At 52.0% G+C, this 17,046-nt stretch overlaps 1 protein-coding gene across 1 annotated transcript; it reads right to left on the bottom strand.

Moving 5' to 3' along the window:
* Nucleotides 1–2,938: 2,938 nt before the first annotated feature.
* LOC136787156 (olfactory receptor 14A16-like) lies at nucleotides 2,939–15,153 on the bottom strand. The gene is made up of 2 exons (XM_066984289.1): nucleotides 14,159–15,153; nucleotides 2,939–3,045 (listed from the first exon to the last, which is right to left on the bottom strand). The coding sequence occupies exons 1-2, from the start codon at nucleotides 15,123–15,125 to the stop codon at nucleotides 2,939–2,941; spliced, it is 1,074 nt and encodes a 357-aa protein (XP_066840390.1). The 5' UTR covers nucleotides 15,126–15,153.
* Between the last annotated feature and the right edge of the window lie 1,893 nt (nucleotides 15,154–17,046).

Here is a 17,046-nt window from a genome sequence, read left to right as displayed (position 1 = left end):
TCTCTAGGTGACACCAACTACAAGGTCACCCATGTTCGTGTGCCTGCTAATCCAGACCCATGAATTCTCATCACCAAAACCAGGGCAAAGCTCCTTACGTTGCCGCTGCTCTCCCCCTGAAAGGTCTGCTCTCCCTCCGTGCCTTACAATCCTCTCCACCCCTGGACGCACCCCTGTTGTGGGCTGTTACACCATCTCTGCTATCCAAAATGAGAGCTCTGTAACCACACACAGACCTCTGGTTCTTCCTCTTTTTCTATGCACTATACACATCAGTGCCCTGGCACTTCAGGGAGATGCCCAGGAATTCCAGTTTCCCAAAAGGGATATCACTGGCTGTCAAGCTGGTAAGTCTCAAGAAACTCTTGGTGAATCCATGCTGACTCCTGATCACTTTGTTATCCTCCGTGTGCTTGGAAATGTTTTCCATGTTTAGCTACCCCATCAGATTCCCAGGAACTGAGGAAAGGCTGTCTGGCCTACAGTTTCCTGGGTCTTCCATCTTGCATTCCTTTAAGACAGGGGTCACATTTGCTTTCCTCAGCTGTGCCCTGGGCCTTAAAAAGGAGTCTCAGGGGAGACCTTACCGTGCTTTACAATCACCTTAAAAAGACTATAGTGAAGTGGGGATCAGTCTCTTCTCAAAGTACCAAGTGATAAGACAAGAGGAAATAGCTTTAAGTTGTGCCAGGAGACCAAGTGATAAGACAAGAGGAAATAGCCTTAAGTTGTGCCAGGAGAGGTTTAGGTTTGATATTCAGAATAATTTCTTCTCTGAAAGAGTTATGAAGTATTGGAACAGGCTGCCAGGGGAAGTAGTTGAGTCATCATCCTTGGAGGTCGTTAAAAAACATGAAGATGTAGGGCTTTGTGACATGTTTTAATGGTGGACATGGCAGTGCTAGGTCAAAGGTTGGACTGGATAATCTTAGAGGTCGTTTCCAACCTAAATGATTCTGTGATTTGCTGATAATTCTGTGCTCCGGGCTTCTGAGTGTTGGAGTCTGCCACTTGTGCCATAAAGATTTGGCTGGTTCATAAACAGGAAGGATGTGTGAGGGAATTCCTAGCACAGGTGTGGCCGCTGCTTGACAGCAAAGAGATAAAAGCAGGATGTGTCCAACCTCTCTAACCTTCATTGCTCTCTGCTCTGCTTAGACCTGAGATGTAAAGGTGAAATGTGCCAATATGCGCATGTCCTGGGAACATAATCTCCCTTTCAAGTGTTGGGAAGAAATATATTTTTGGAGAGAGTTACATTTTTTTTTCTTCACATAAAGGGGGAGAAAGTGTCATAACTCACTGCTCCATGTACATCACCTTTTAAAAAAATGATGATAACTTGTAGACAAGCATAAAAAATTCTGAAATTGAAGTCTTCTTACAAATTTATTACATTAAGGAATTTTCCACATACATTTCAGTTTGGCCTACAATATCCTTCAGGGCTTGATTCAGTTGCCCACAAAGATGTTGCTGCTGCCTCAAGGATACCCTGGAATAGCTGAAGCACCCATTTGGGGCTATGAGATATGACACAGGACCTTCTGTCTTTAAAAAAACATTTTCAGAGTCCCTTAGAAGACATTCAGAATTAATATCAGTTGGAGGTCGCTGATATCATTTTATCTGTAGGAGGACAACTAAAAAAAAAAAAAAAAAGGCAGAAAGAAGAGATTCTTTCCTAGAAGGTTGTTTATTATTATTATTATTATTAAATTCTTTCCCTTTAAGAAGACTCCTGGCATCTCCCTAATTAACCCATAAGAATTGAAGACTTCAGGAGAATTATGCCCAGAGTCTTGGCTTCTGAGGGAGTTTTGCATGTTGATTGGCCTTCTGCTGCCAAGTTCCTGAACTGCAGAACCAGAAAGCTGGAGCAAGCCTCTGAAGAAGTAAAAGACGAGCAAGCCTCTGAAGAAGTAAAAGACAAGCAAGCCTCCAACTGTTTGAGGGTGTTGGCCAGCTCCACTGAGGGCCATCCCTGAAGAGACCACGATGGGAACAAGTGGACAAGGTGCCTGTCCCTGGGAGATGGTGAAGGAGGAAATCAGAGGCACTGGTTACAGGTGGAAAATCAAGTGGGGATGTGGCTCTGAAAGCCCTTGATGTGTTTCACCAAGGGGGATGGCCAAGGCCTGAGCGCATCCCCTGGAAAGGGGCATCCTGCACTTCCTGGGCTGCTCGGGGCTCTGGCAGGGGCAGTGTGATGTGGGGGTGTGCAATTCCGAGTGCAGGACATTGGTAGGACACTTGCCAGGCTCTGTGGGGTTGAGGAGCTAACAAGGCCCAGGGGCTGTAAGGGACCGGTGTCCTCTGCTGGGCCTCAGAGGAAGAGGCTGCAGCTGTAGCCCTAAAGACACCGGTTCCACTGGGGGGCTCCAGCCCCACAGTGGCCCTCCGCCATGCCCCTCCACATCATGTCGTACATTTTCCTGTATCTGTGCTTGCATCCCTGCAGAATTTTACCGCACACTCACATTCCCACCTCCCTCTGACCCCATGATTGCCAAAGCTCTCCTAATTTCTCTCCATCCTTACTAGCTTTGGCTTCAAACACAAACCTGTGTTTTCCTGAGGATTTCCCAATACCTGTGGTTTCCCCACGACACATCAGGCTTCTTCCAAAGCCTCACCCTATTGGAACTCTATCAGCCAGTATGTCCCAGCCCCACAGTTGCCTGAATTGTCATTGGATTGAATCTCTACATTGCCGCCCTGAACTCGACATAATCCCCCGGCAAACATGCAATTTCCTTCTTTTGAAAACCAAGCATGGCCTTGGCGCACACAAGCACCTCCCTGGATCAGCATGGGGAGGTGCTTATGCGTACCAAGGCTGTGATGGGTGACACAGAGTGATGCTTGGGGATCCTGGGGATCTACCTCTCCTACCCCAGGGAGAAGTTACGGTACTCCAGAGAGGTCTCTGCATGCTTCACAGAGGTGCTTTTTGAACGACCGAGATGCTGAAAGAACTTGCTTGGGGCTTGCAGATGGCAACGTAGTGGTCGTAGGACATGGTAGTAAGGACAGAAATTTCTGCTGATATGAAGAAAGAAAGAAAAAGACCTGTGCAACACACCGTTGATAGATGGCTCTGGTGTCCCAGAGGGAATTGGCCATGGCTTTGGGGAGAGTGGTGGAGATGCAGCCCATTTCGAGGAGGGCGAGGTTGAGGAGGAAGAAGTACATGGGGGTGTGGAGGCGGTGGTCGCAGGCTACGGCGGTGAGGATGAGGCCGTTGCCCAGGAGGGCAGCCAGGTAGATGCCCAGGAAGAGCGCGAAGTGCAGGAGCTGCAGCTCCCGCGTGTCTGCGAATGGCAGGAGGAGGAACTCAGTGATGGAGCTGCTGTTGGAGGAGAGTTTGGACAATGCAGGAGTAACTAGTTGAACGGAATTGCAGCACAGACTCACAGAAGGCTAGAGCATGGAAGGCACCTTTTCTGTGCTTCCTTCTCATGCCTTCTGTCATTTTGTTTGGAGCTTTGTCCTAAATGTTGCAAGGCTTTGCAGGGACAAAATTAGAAGGGCCAAAGCCTAACTGGAGATCAGTCTGGCTGTTACCATCAAAGACAATAAAAATGTTTTTAGAAATACACGAGAAGGGGAGGATTAAGGAGAATCTTCGTACTTTATTGGATGTGGAGGGAAACATTTTGAGAAGAGATGAGGAAAAGACTGAGATATTTAATGCCTTCTTTGCCTCAGCCTTTATCAGCAAGACCAGTTGTTCCCCTGGTACTCAGCCCCTGAGCTGGTAGATAGGGACAGGGAGCTGACAAAAGGGTGACACTTTTCACAACTTCTTCACTCTCCCTTTCTCCTTCACCTCCCCTTTCTCTTCCAGGCTAGTTACAATAGCTCTTCAAAGCTTTGAATATCCCTAGGATGGTGAAACCAGCCTGTTCCTATTGTGATGTCTCCTGAATGTGTTTCAGCTTTTGTTTAAGGTTAAACAAGTACTTGAGAATGCCATCCAGAAGTCTGCCCCGAGGCAGGAGATTTAGTAGGGGCTAGGAGCATGGGAGGACACTGGCAGGACCCTAGAGCAGTGGGCACATCCAATGCTTTGGAACTTCACCCCTGAGCAAGTGCAGAATCCTAAAAAACTGGTGAAATGCATGAAAAAGTCTTGTGAAAAGACACAAATCACTGCAACATGCTGGGCCTTTTCCTAAGTATAGAAGACACAGTCAATGCTACTCCAAGTCCAGTGACAGGCCGCCACTCCAACCTGTGTGACGGTCCCTACAGCCACTCCAACTCCTCTGAAAGGCCCCGCAGCCACAACAACTCCTGGGATGGGCTCTGCAGCCTCTCCAACCCCTGTGACAGGCCCTGCAGCCACTCCAGCCTCTCTGATGGGTCCCATTGCTGTGCCAGAGAACCAACCTGTGCCACTATTGGTTGCTCCTATATGCAAGAGAAAACTATGGACGTAAAAAACATTTATTTATTTTTTTCTTAGAAAGGAAAGAAACTCCTATGCAGACAAGAATGGAGGAAGAAGACAAGGAATGCTTCAACAAGTTGGGCCACCAAGGAAGAAGGAGGGCAAAGAGGAAGAGATCAGAATGGCATCAGTAACCTACAAGACCCTTATCCCAGGGCGAGCTATGAGATTTGTGAAAAAATTTCAGTCATCATCTAGGTGAGCACACTGTCACTTGGCTGCTCCAGTGCTGGGAGAACAGGGCCAATAGCCTGGAATTAGAGGGCAGGGAAGCCAAGCAGATGGGATCCCCCTCTAGGGAAGAGGTGACTGACAAAGCAATTGGCTCTACCATTTATCATGGACTGACCCAGACTGCCCTGGAATGGGGGAAGCTCCTGAACACCTGCAATACCTTGGTGACATCGTCATGTGGGGCAACAGAGCAGAAGTATTTGAGAAGGGAAGGAAATAGCCCAAATCCTTCTGAAAGCTGGTTTTACCCTAAAAAAAATGTCAAGGAACCGCAACACTGGATCCCGGTGCAGGCTGGCCAGGGTCGGGGGGACCGCTGCTCGGGGATGGGCTGGGCATCGATCGTTGGGTGGTGAGCAATTGCCTTGTACATCATTGCTTTGTACACCTAATTATTACTGTTGTTATTGTTGTTGTTATTATTAATCTCTTCCTTTTCTGTCCTTTTAAACTGTCTTTATCTCAACCCATGAGCTTTACAGGTGTGGAGCTGCAGGGGCAGTGAGCTAACAGCTGTGTGGTGCTGAGCTGGGTTAAACCACAACATCATGTTTGACAACTGCACATCAACAGCACAAATCACACTTCTAAAATCAGTCTCTTCTGTGTTCAGTGAGGAGCAGTTGGTGATGACTTCAGTCTGCTCCAAACACCATACCCCAGGAGAGACCCTGCTGCCTTCAGGAGCTGTCAGCCCTGAGGCCTTGGAGACACCTCGAGGGAGCCCAATGGCACAGAGCAAGCGATGCCATGATCGGGTGCTGTGTGCTGTGCTGCTGAGCTGGGCCGGGCTCCTGGGCCCAAGGGGAGCTCCTGGCAAGTGGGCAGCGCTGCAGAGAGCCAGCTCTGCCCAGGAGCAGCTCCTCTGCACAGCGCAGCAGGGCTGAGGGCTCTGACCACAGGTGGCACGGGGAGAGGAGAGGAGAGAGGTGTTGGAGGCAGCGAGGAGCGCAACAACAGAGGGCAGCGTGTGGCAGGAAGGTCTGCAGACTCTTGACACTGTGAGTCTCTGGCAGCAGGGCAATGCAGATGGGATTGACAGAGGGGTCTTCTACAGCTGGCACATCTGATCATTGATAGCATCTCTCAGGGCGGCTCTTTTTGTTTCTCCAGCACAGAGTAGAAGATGCTGTAGAGAATGGCATCTGTGATTGGATTTTTCAAGAGAAAGACCAAGGCAGGGGCTAACCAAAGGGTAAGAATTTTTCTGCAGTCTGTGCTTGCAGATTCTTGCAGTGGAAGGCAGGCAGGTTTCATGGTAATGGGTTGTTGGGATTGTACAGGAGACTGACACCTAGAGCATTGCAATGGGAGATAATGTGTCAGCGATGGACTTCATGACATCCCTTTCCACACCTCAGCCCACAGGCTGCACCAACACTATCTTTGTGGTCCTCTCCTGTTTTATTCTAGCTGATCTTCAGGAGCTGGAAACCCTCTGATGCCCAGGGCCCTATCTTTGTGTCTTCCTGCCAGAACAGAACACACAGTATTTGCAACGAGCATGAGCAGTCTCCTCTGCAGGCAGAGCTGCAGCAGAGGAGGGTCTGCTGAGTGTCTGTCTGTCCCTCCCTGGCCTTGCCTCCCCTGGCAGCAGCACGCTGCCATTCCTCCTGGCTTCTCCACCTGGCCGTGCTGCTGCTGTTCTTGTTTCCAGGCTGGCTGGGGATGGGGGTTTCACATGTACATGGAGTGAGCCCTCGGTGTACTTGGGGGAAGGGGAGTACGGGGACAGGGTGGGGGGTCTGGAGATGTGCAATTTGAGCCTGGATTGCTCTGCTCTCAGCAGCGTTCAGGTCCTGCTCAGGTGAAACTCTGATTGCAGTTGTCCTGCAGCTCAAAGAGATACCAGCACAGGGCAGCTCAGACCAGCACTGATGGACAGACTGGCTGTCCTCCCTGAAGGACACTCTGCACTAAAGGGACAGTCCCTTTGCCTCTGAGGATCCACTGGATTTCACTTGGAGTGCAGAAATGCCCAGGATTTCTGCCTCAGAAAAAGAACTTAAACGCTGGGGAGGTATCAATAACAAAAAATACAAAAAAATAAATCCCCAAAGTCCTGCTCGGCAATTGGTTGAACTGTGAGAAACAAAGGGGTAAGACTCTTTGATATCATCACTAAATTTTATCTGAGATTACCCCATGTTCCTCTTTACCTCTTGCTATAGGGCAGGACTTACTCCTCTGTTGCCTACAGCAGAGTCCCCTTCTCCCAGGATACCCTCAGGCAGCATGAATCAGAACTCCTGAAAGGGACCTACCAATTGTCTGCCTGGAAGGGAACAAGAATTTTGGGGGGTTTAAGCTGAGAAATAGAATGAGTTTTTCTCACTCAGTCTGCCATAACTTCTCAGATAAGTCTGCAGTAACTTGGCAGTGCTTTTTCTTCCTTGAGCAGGACCAAAAGACCAAAAACAGCAAATGGCCAACAGCAGCTCCATCACCGAGTTCCTCCTCCTGCCATTCGCAGACACGCGGGAGCTGCAGCTCCTGCACTTCGTGCTCTTCCTGGGCATCTACCTGGCTGCCCTCCTGGGCAACGGCCTCATCCTCACCGCTGTAGCCTGCGACCACCGCCTCCACACCCCCATGTACTTCTTCCTCCTCAACCTCGCCCTCCTCGACCTGGGCTGCATCTCCACCACTCTCCCCAAAGCCATGGCCAATTCCCTCCTGGACACCAGGGCTATCTCCTATCAAGAGTGTGTTGCACAGGTGTTTTTGTTTGTACTTTTTATGTCCGTGGAATATTCACTTCTCACCATAATGGCCTATGACCGCTACATTGCCATCTGCAAGCCTCTGCACTACGGGAGCCTCCTGGGCAGCAGAGCTTGTGCCCAGATGGTAGCAGCTGCCTGGGGCAGTGGCTTTCTCAATGCTGTCCTGCACACTGCCAGTACATTTTCCCTGCCCCTCTGCGAAGGCAATGCTGTGGACCAGTTCTTCTGTGAAATCTCCCAGATCCTCAAGCTCTCCTGCTCAGATTCGTACCTCAGGGAAGTCAGGACACTTGTGTTTAGCTTTTCTTTAGGCTTTGGTTGTTTTATTTTCATTGTGGTGTCCTATGTGCAGATCTTCATGGCTGTGCCGAGGATGCCCTCTGAGCGGGGCCAGCTCAAAGCCTTTTCCACGTGCCTCCCTCACCTGGCCGTGGTCTCCCTGTTTGTCAGCACTGCCATCTTTGCCTACCTGAAGCCCCCCTCCATCTCTTCCCCATCCCTGGACCATGTGGTGGCAGTTCTGTACTCAGTGGTTCCTCCAGCATTGAACCCCTTCGTCTACAGCATGAGGAATAACAGACTGAAACATGCCCTGTGGAAACTGATATCTTGAGGTGTTTCAGAAGAAATTATTTTTCAGTCATCTTCTGCGAATGACTCATAATGTCACTTATTACAGGAAGAGCCAATATTCTCTTCAATATTCTCTTTTGCTTTCTTTGTTTGTTTGTGTCTTTGAGTATGTGTTTCTAGTACCAGTATTTTTTAGCTTTAATTCAGCTGTTGCCCAATAAAATATCATTATTTGTCCCATTTCCAGTTCAGTATGTACATGTTGAGTGTATGTACTGAGATTCTGTACCTGAGGAGCCATGCTCTCTGTGAATTTAAACAAAATAAAGGAGCCTGCACTGCCTTCTTTGTCTGACGTCCATCCTCTGAGACCTGTCCTGGCTCTGCAGGGACAGTGCCCGTGTGCAGGGGTGCAGAGGAAAAGAGTCCCATCCCAGCAGCACAGCCAGGGAGCACCAGTGCTTGGATCTGCAGGGGAAGTTTGAGTCCAGGAAACAGCAGTGAATGGAGCCTGCAGAGCATGAGCCTATCCCAGGTGGCCTGAGCAGAGCTCAAGTGCTCAATCTGGTGTGAACAGGCAGAGGAGAGCTCTGTAGCCCCAGGGCACTCATCAGGCCTGGCAAAGGAGTCCAGCGAGTGATTTGTCGCAGCCCTGGGGCAATGGCAGTGACCCCATGAGCTGGGTCTGCCTCCCAGCCTGCCCAACACAGCCCTGCAGAGTGCCCCTGTGCCCCGGGTACCACAGCCCCCTCGCTCTGCAAAGCAGCACCGCCAGCTGCGGCTGGGGCAGGGGCTGGGGCTGGGAGGGTGCCTCCCCTGAGTGTCTTCTAGGCCAGCTGCAGGCACATGGCTTCTGGACGTCAGCGTGATCTTCACTGTGTGGAAGGAGCTGAGAGACTGCCAACAGGCACGGGGCTTGAACACTGCCTGCAAGGTCCCTCCTGCCCTAGCACCTCCCAGGACTGGCACAGAACTGGCTCCCATGCATCAGAGAGGCTGGGAGTCCAGCAGCAGTGCCATGGGCTTGAAGGATCACAGCCAGCTCACTTCTACGTGGGCAGAGCCTTGCCCAAGAAAGGGATGTTTTGTAGGTATGGTATTACGAGGGCAGTGGTGCCTCAGAAGCTCTAAGTCCAGTAGGACACGAATGGCTGTTAAATGGTCTGTGAGTTGACTTCTTTCTGAAGTAGCCAACAGGTCTTCCCTTGACTTCTGGCTGGGATCAGTGCCTTTAGGCTCACATCTGCTGGTGTCCATGACAGGCCAGCAGATCCACCTGCTTTGCACGTAGGTCATAAGATCCTCTCTTCCTAAGTACCTGGCAGGCCCCGTAGAGGAAGAGGTCTTGGATAGCTGTTGTCATGTCAGAGGTTTCAGCTTTGCCTAATTCATCCTTCAGGGCTGCTTTCAGTTTTCTACACAAAGGGGGCCACTGCCTCCCAGATGCCTGGGGGAACATAAAGCCTGCATGAGAGCCTGGAAGAAGTTACCCTGGGTCCATAGGAACCATTCTGGAACCAAAACTTGTAGGCAGGAAGCACACTTTTGTGGTGTTGCAGAGCTGCTGGGCACATTGTGCAGGGTGCTCCTACAGACCTTGGTGTCTTTCTCCATGCTGGCTTAGGAGCTGTTTCTTTCTCAGGAATGGAGTAGTCAGCAGAGGTGAGACAAATACTCTGAGTTCATGAAAGCCATCAGAAAGCTGCCCCTAAGAAGGTGGCTGATATGGGGAAGTCAGGAAAGCCTGGCCAGAAGAGATGAGAGATTTGGCGGAGGGAAGAGGAGCTTGGATAGCAGAAGCTAACGATTTTGAAGAGGTTAGAATGTTCAGGTAATGTGGATCCCACCGTAAAGCTGACTTAAAGCAGTCATGTGAGGCTCTTAACCTATTTTATTCTGTAACATTAATCCTTAAACCTAAATGCTACTCCACACCCTGACTGGAATCCAGTACTCTAATATTTGTCCACAATATCCCTTGAAGCCAAACTTAGTCCATAGCCTTTTTCCATTACCCTTACACTCTTGCTCGCCCTGATCCCTGCCCTTAACACTAGCATTAAAATGCTCTGGTTAACCCTAGTCTTAATGCAGACCTAAACAAAACCCTAAACCACAGAGCTTGACCATACCCTAACCACAGACCTGACACCACAAGCAGAACACCAAACATTTCCACTAGATTTTGCTTCATCTCTAACCCAGAAAAGTGAGCTCTAGTCCCTAATGCCATACATGAACAACTAACACCCAAAGCCCCCATTCCTGTGCATTAACCTCCTCACCTTCAATCCCTCTCCTAACCCGTAACTTTAGGCGCTTACCCCCTTGGCGCAGGGCCGGAGCCGTGAGGTTGCTGTGCAGTCACATGGCATTCAAAGATGAATGTGAGGGGCCGTGGATCTGATCAGCTCGTCAAACACAAGGACGAGATGGGTGGGAATGCTCTGATGAGCTCAGCTCTGCCTCAGGATCCCCTGCCCCAGCAGGAGGAATGTGACTGGGGCAGTGACTGTGAGGTCACTTCTGTCTCTGCAGACGATAGGGCAGCAGCAGGAACGTGTCACGGAAAGGGACTGTGAGGTCACTTCTGTCTGAAGTAGCTGACAGGTCACCCTTGACTTCTCCCTGGGATCTGTACTTTTTGGCTGACATCTGCCAGTGGCCCTGGTAGGCCAGCAGAAGGCACCTGGTTGGCATGCTGACTGTGCGATCCCCTCTGCCTACATAGCCAGGAGGACCCAGGCAGAAAGAAGGCCCGCATATGGGTTGTGCTGTCCCTTCTGCTTGAGTCCATGACTGGACAGCAGGAGGCACAAGGCTTGGTTGTGTCCAGCCAAGAAGTGCAAGGACAGCAACAGCTCCATTTCTTGGAAGATGCTGGTGAGGTGACTCCTGTCTGGTTGGTTGACAGGCAGCAATTATGCTGATATGTTGGGATGCCTACTTTAGGAGAGGTTTCAACCTTGATGGAGCTTTCTTTGGTAGTAGGGAACAGCAGGAGGAAAAAAAAAAAAAAACAGAAAAAAAGCAAAAAACACAGCACAAAGTGCATCTCGGAAGGTTGGAAGTGGCCACGAGGAGGAAGAAATGTCCCCCACCATGACTTCATGTCCAAACTGATACTGGAATTTAAAGAAGTTATTGTTACAGCTAATTCATTTTCTGCTAGGAGAAATGACTCTGTTGTGAAGTGTATGTGCCCAGGGGAGGGAGGGAAGCCCAGGGATCCCTTCAGGCTGTTTCCCAGCAGGTTCCCCTGCAGCCCCAGGGCCATGTGCAGGGAGCCTGGTGGGGGGCAGATATCAATGTATGTCTTCTTCTTACAGAAGGTCAGCACTGACTGTTTTAGTATCTGCTTAATAAAACAGGATCTTAATAGTGCAGTCTGAACACTTCACTCTTCTTTCACAGCTTGTGCCAAAATCTGGGCTGTGCACTTGCTCCCCGGCAGGCCTGTTGCTGCATGGATTTGGGAGAGACCAAGCATAGGATTTAAGAGCAACATGTTGGTGTCTAATGACAGCAGAGATGGTCACTGAGGTACATAGGCATGATTGTCCCACATGGGGCAGGGCAGAGGACATCCTCCAGGACATAAATGTGAAGCTGCCTGGAGAGTCCATCAGCTATGTGCAGATCTTTAGGGCTGTGCTGAGGATGCCTTCTGAGCAGGAAGGTCTGCAGGCCTCTTGGGGATCTGTTGCAGAAGAGAGCAAGGCACACAGCAGGGGACACTGACCTCTGTACGCTTGTGCCATGAAATACCCATCTGCGGGGCTGAGCCCTCTGTGCCCCCAAGAGCTTCTGTGCCCTTCAGAGGGGCTGGGGCTGTGGTGGCAGTGCCCAGGGCCCTGAAGCAGCCTGCGGTGGGCACTGCCCTGGGGCTGCTGCCACTGGACTGGGATGAGGGCAGGGAGGTGGGCAGAGATCAGGGAGGTGGGAGAACCGTGCTCAGGGTCTGTGTTGGGGGAACGGCCAGCTGTGCTGGCCTCTGTCCTGGCCCAGAGCCCTGCAGACCTGGAGCAGGGCTGTCTGCAGAGGCCCCCATGGGATGTGGCTGGGTCAGGGCAGGGGCCATGGGCTGGAGGAGGTTGCAAAGGCAGGAGGGCCATGGCAGGAAGGGACCCTGAGGGTGCCATTGGGATTGTAACAGGGGGATCTTGACCCAGCCCTGAATGTGCACTGCCATGTGCGGTGCCTTGGCAGCACGGCTGTGGGAGCATGTGTGGGGCAGTGGGACTGGGACGTTACAGTAACAGGGTGCTGAGAGGGGCCACAAAGGATCTGCCAGGGTTTGGCAGCAAGGACAGGCTCCAAAACAGAAATTTATGGTGGAGGTGGAGGTATGGTTTTAGCAAGGGCAGAGCTCACCTGGAAGTGGTGTTATTGAGAAAAGTCAAGAGCAAAGAGAAGAGCTTTTGCTGGAGCTAAGGCACAGATTTCCCACCCAGCTCGCCCAGGGCTCGTCCTGAGCAAGGCGGCCACGAGCCCTGCCTGCCCTCCTGCCTGCCCCGCGCCGTCAGGTGGCTGTAGCAGAGGGGACCCACAGCCAGCCCCTCGATGGGGCTCTGCCAGCCCCTCGCCCTCCCCTCTGCATTGACGTCATTTCTGCCCAGGGGCTCTCTGATGCGCGGGATGATATCATAGTGCCTGCCGGCCAGCCCTTCTGAGGGCCAGTCAGGCTGCTGCAGTGGCAGTGACCTCACTCCAGCCCCCTCCCCACAGCCTGCCTCTCCCCTTCCCCTCTCCCCTCTCTGGACCCCGGGGTGTCACGCAGTCGGTGTCACGCAGCAGCTTTGCAGTGGTGGCCTCGGTGTTGGTGTTGCCAGGGAGGACATCTGCCCCTGTGCCAAAAGGACCTACTACTGCCAAGATGCATTTGGTGTTTCAAGCTGTCACTGGCAGAGGTCTTGCAAAGTCTTTCTGCAGTTGTGCCCAGGGACCTTCACTCCATGGGTCCTGGGCTGGGGCTTTCGCTTCAGACGAACCTGCGTCGGTCGTGGCACAAGAAAGACGCCTCTTACAGCTGTGCTCTGCATCCTCCTTCATGCTAGGGCACCACTCGGTGTCCTTCGCTCTGCTCACACTGTTTGTCTTAGCTCAGGGATGAACAGGATTAGATCTGCTTGAGTCTTCTGAGGCCAAATCCAAGGCCTATTGCCTGCTGCACCTACAGCACAATAATCATTACTTTCCCTTACTGTGAGGATTGACCCAATAGGTCTCTTCATATTAATCTCTTTTAATTTCCCTAGTTGGAAGGGGACATATTCCCAGACTGGGACAGGCTGCTGGGCTCTGCCACGGCCACTCAAAATCACCTGCTCTTGAGTCTTTCAGCCTGAGTTTATCACACATGATCCAACACGAGTTTCTCGGCGTCTCAATGGCTGTTTCAAGTGTAGTTAACTCCAGGAATCCACTGGAACGTGTGCCAGGATGCATGGTGCCAGCCCACAGGAATCCCTCACACAACCTATGGTCTTGTCCAGGCCATAGTCTTGAGTTCCCAGACTGCAGTGGCTGCCTTCCAATGATTGTGACTTATTTACACTCATAGAACCATGGAACAATAGAGCCATGTAGATTGGAAAAGACCTCTCAGATCATTTGGCTCAGGCCAAAGACGACAAGATAACAGACTCTGACCTCTATACAGCCCTTCCTGATAAATTCGGCAGTGGCCCTGTGTTATCTTTATTTCCTCTTTAACTGTAACAGGAACAGTTCACCTTGGTACCATGGCACAAGCATACAAAGGTCAGCGTCCCCTGCTGTGTCCCCTGATCTCCTCTGCAGCACATCCTCAGAGGCCTTCAGCCCCTCTGTGCCATCCCTGGGGGCCCTCAGGCAGCTCCTGCCACCCCAGGGCCAGGGCAGCCTGCCCTGACCTGCTGCAGAGAGAAAACAGTTTATTATTCCTGTTTTTAATCCACTGAACGTAGGTCTCAGAGAAAGAAATTGCTCCAGCTTCATTTATTTTGATTAAATACACAGAGCCTGGAGCCTTTTTTTACTGAAACCATAGGTCACACAGACAACGGAATACTCAGCTAGTGAAGGGCTTTTCTGCATAGAGAACATTATCACAGGGACACAAGGGAAAAACAACCAAACAAACCAACAAACACAAAGCAGAAAGGCAAGACTGCCTGTCGTGACATACAGTGGGAGTCATCTGCAGAAAAAGGTAGACAGTCTGTCACCACAGATAAAAACCCAATCAACATTTTCCATATTGAATCCTTGAGATCCTGGTTCCTCATACTGTAGATGAAGGGGTTCGCTACTGGAGGCAGCATGGAGTACAGAACTGCCACCGCCAGGTTCAGGTTTGGGGAGGAGATGGAACGGGGCTTCAGGTAGGCAAATATGACAGTGCTGAAAGAGAGTGAGACCACGGCCAGGTGAGGGAGGCACGTGGAAAAGGCTTTGTGCCGGCCCTGCTCAGAGGGCATCCTCAGCACTGCCATGAAGATCTGCACGTAGGAGAGCACAATGAAAACAAAGCATCCAAAACCCAAAAAGGAAGTGAACATGAGAAGCCCAACTTCCCTGAGGTAGGAGTCTGTGCAAGAAAGCTTGAGGATCTGGGGGATTTCACAGAAGAACTGGTCCACAGCATTGCCTTGGCAGAGGGGCAGGGAAAATGTATTGGCCGTGTGCAGCAGAGCATAGAGAACCCCACTGCCCCAGGCAGCTGCTGCCATCTGGGCACAAGCTCTGCTGCCCAGGAGGCTCCCATAGTGCAGGGGCTTGCAGATGGCAACGTAGCGGTCATAAGACATGACCGTGAGAAGAAAAAACTCTGCTGATATCAGGAAGACAAATGCAAAGACCTGTGCAGCACATCCTGCATAGGAGATGGCCCTGGTGTCCCAGAGGGAATTGGCCATGGCTTTGGGGAGAGTGGTGGAGATGCAGCCCAGGTCGAGGAGGGCGAGGTTGAGGAGGAAGAAGTACATGGGGGTGTGGAGGCGGTGGTCGCAGGCTACGGCGGTGAGGATGAGGCCGTTGCCCAGGAGGGCAGCCAGGTAGATGCCCAGGAAGAGCGCGAAGTGCAGGAGCTGCAGCTCCCGCGTGTCTGCAAATGCCAGCAGGAGGAACTTGGTGATGGAGCTGCTGTTGGACATCTGATCCTCCTGGACAAAGGGACGATCCAAGGAAGAAAAGACAGTGATAATTAGCAGAGACATCTCTGAGAAAACCTTACTCCACCTCTCACTGAAACCCCCCACAGTGACTTTCCCCTTTCTGAGACCTTTCTGCTGCTCTGTTGCTTGAGCTTTGGATGGTGCTGGAGGAGAGTGCCTCTGGGAGCAGGGGACCCTGCTGTGCACTTTGGAGGCGTCACACCTGCCCTACAATTCTAGGTATAAAGAAATCAGGAGTGACCTCTGATTAAATCTACCTCCGATGTACGTGGACTTCCCAGCATTACCACTCTCAACACTCTTGACTGCCAAACAGCGTTTGTGGTTTAATTTGTTCCAACTGCATGTGTGACACTCGGAAGAGTTTTTTTGAAGGTAGAATACCGTGGCGTTTGTAATATATTCCAGGTGCAATTTTGTGAGTCCCAGGGGCAAAGTGAATGTCCTTAGTGCAGTGTTGGTAGCCAGTCTGTCCATCTACCCTGGCCTCAGCCAGACTCCTCTAGGGCTCAGTCCAGTTCCCCACATTGAGCTGCTCAATTATTGTGGATTCAGGAACACCCGGGAAAGTGATTCAGCTTTTTCCTTCCCCATAGACTGCATTGCCCCAAGTCCCAGAGTTGAGAACGGGGTTTGGGCACCTTTCCCCTAAGGACAGGTCTGCGTGGTGGGACCCAGAGGGTCAGAGCTTGAGCTGCAGCTGAAAGCCAGATCTACAGGGATCCATAAAGCAACAACAGCAACAGTAGGTGTAGGAGCAGAGAAAAATAGCACAGGGCTTCTGCCAGGAGAGGCAAAGCCAGAGAGGTACTGACAGAAACTCAGGAGAGTCTGCTCTGCTGGAAGTCGTGCTGCTGAGGTTATGAGTCACGTCCTGAATCTTGTGGCACTGAGGGCGGAAAGGGAAGTACCAGAGTATTCTGTTAGCACTGTCCTGCCATTCCCTGCCCATGGCTCTGCCGCCTGCAGCTGTCCCTGCCTGCAGCTGGGTCTCTGTCCCCACGCCTCCTGCCTGCAGGTCACAGCCCCCATCCCACCCGCTGGGTGCTCAGCTCTGCCCTGCAGACACCTCCTGGCAGCAGGGCTCTGCCCAGGGGCAGCTCGCTGGGGACACGTCCTAGAGACCAGGTCACACAGACCCTGCTGACACTGCACATGTGGTGGTGGAGCTTTCTGTGGGCTGAGGGGCAGGAAAGGGACTTGCTGGGGTCCTTCTAATGCTCCTTGTGGAGGCTTAGCAGTCAAAGCCTCTACCCTGAAGTGACAGCCTTTATTTCTATTCTCACTGAGCCAAAGAAGAGAAAACTAAAAGCAGAGAGTCTGGAAAGCTAAGAGTGCAGCAGGAATTTCCTATCATTATCCCTGCTCTTGCAACGTCCCCTTGGATACATACCAGTTGCGCTGTGGAGCTGTAAGCAGGCTGCCCCAGGCAGCAGCCTCCCGCCAGCAGCAGGACCCTGCCCTGCCAGGGGGCTCCTTCCACCCGCAGCTTCTCCCCGCAGCGCCCTGGGCAGCTCCCCGCGCAGGCTGAGTGCTGAGCCTGGCAGGCGGCAGAGGCCCTGCCCCGGCACACAGCCCCTGGGGCACAGCAGGGACCCTGCTCTGCACCACAGCCCTGGGCACCCCTGCCTGCACCCGCGCCTTCTCCTTCCTCCAGGAGCTGCGGCTGCATTGCCCTCCAGCCAGAGACTTACCGGGGTCAGGGCTGGCAAGTGTTCTCCCCCAGCGAGCTCTGTGCATCCTGCCACTTCTGCCTGCCTTTACCCACTCTGTCTCTGCAGGCAGTGCCCCCAGCCCTGCTGCGCTGGGCAGAGGAGCTGCTCCTGGGCAGAGCTGGCTCTCTGCAGCGCTGCCCGCTTGCCAGGAGCTCCCCTTGGGCCCAGGAGCCCGGCCCAGCTCA

This window comes from Anser cygnoides, chromosome 28 (assembly GCF_040182565.1).
Source record: "Anser cygnoides isolate HZ-2024a breed goose chromosome 28, Taihu_goose_T2T_genome, whole genome shotgun sequence".
In the NCBI taxonomy this organism is placed as follows: Eukaryota; Metazoa; Chordata; class Aves; order Anseriformes; family Anatidae; genus Anser; species Anser cygnoides.
Note: the sequence above shows the minus strand (reverse complement) of the source record. Positions and strands in the feature narration are given on the sequence as shown.

What these genes read in the sequence shown, in the direction of transcription:
- LOC136787156 (XM_066984289.1), bottom strand. Translation starts at nt 15,125, where the DNA reads ATGTCCAACAGCAGCTCCATCACCAAGTTCCTCCTGCTGGCATTTGCA. An exon ending in TTCTGCAGATGACTCCCACT is followed by an intron (nt 3,046 to 14,158) that starts GTATGTCACGAC and finishes TCTTCATATCAG; the next exon opens with CAGAAATTTCTGTCCTTACT.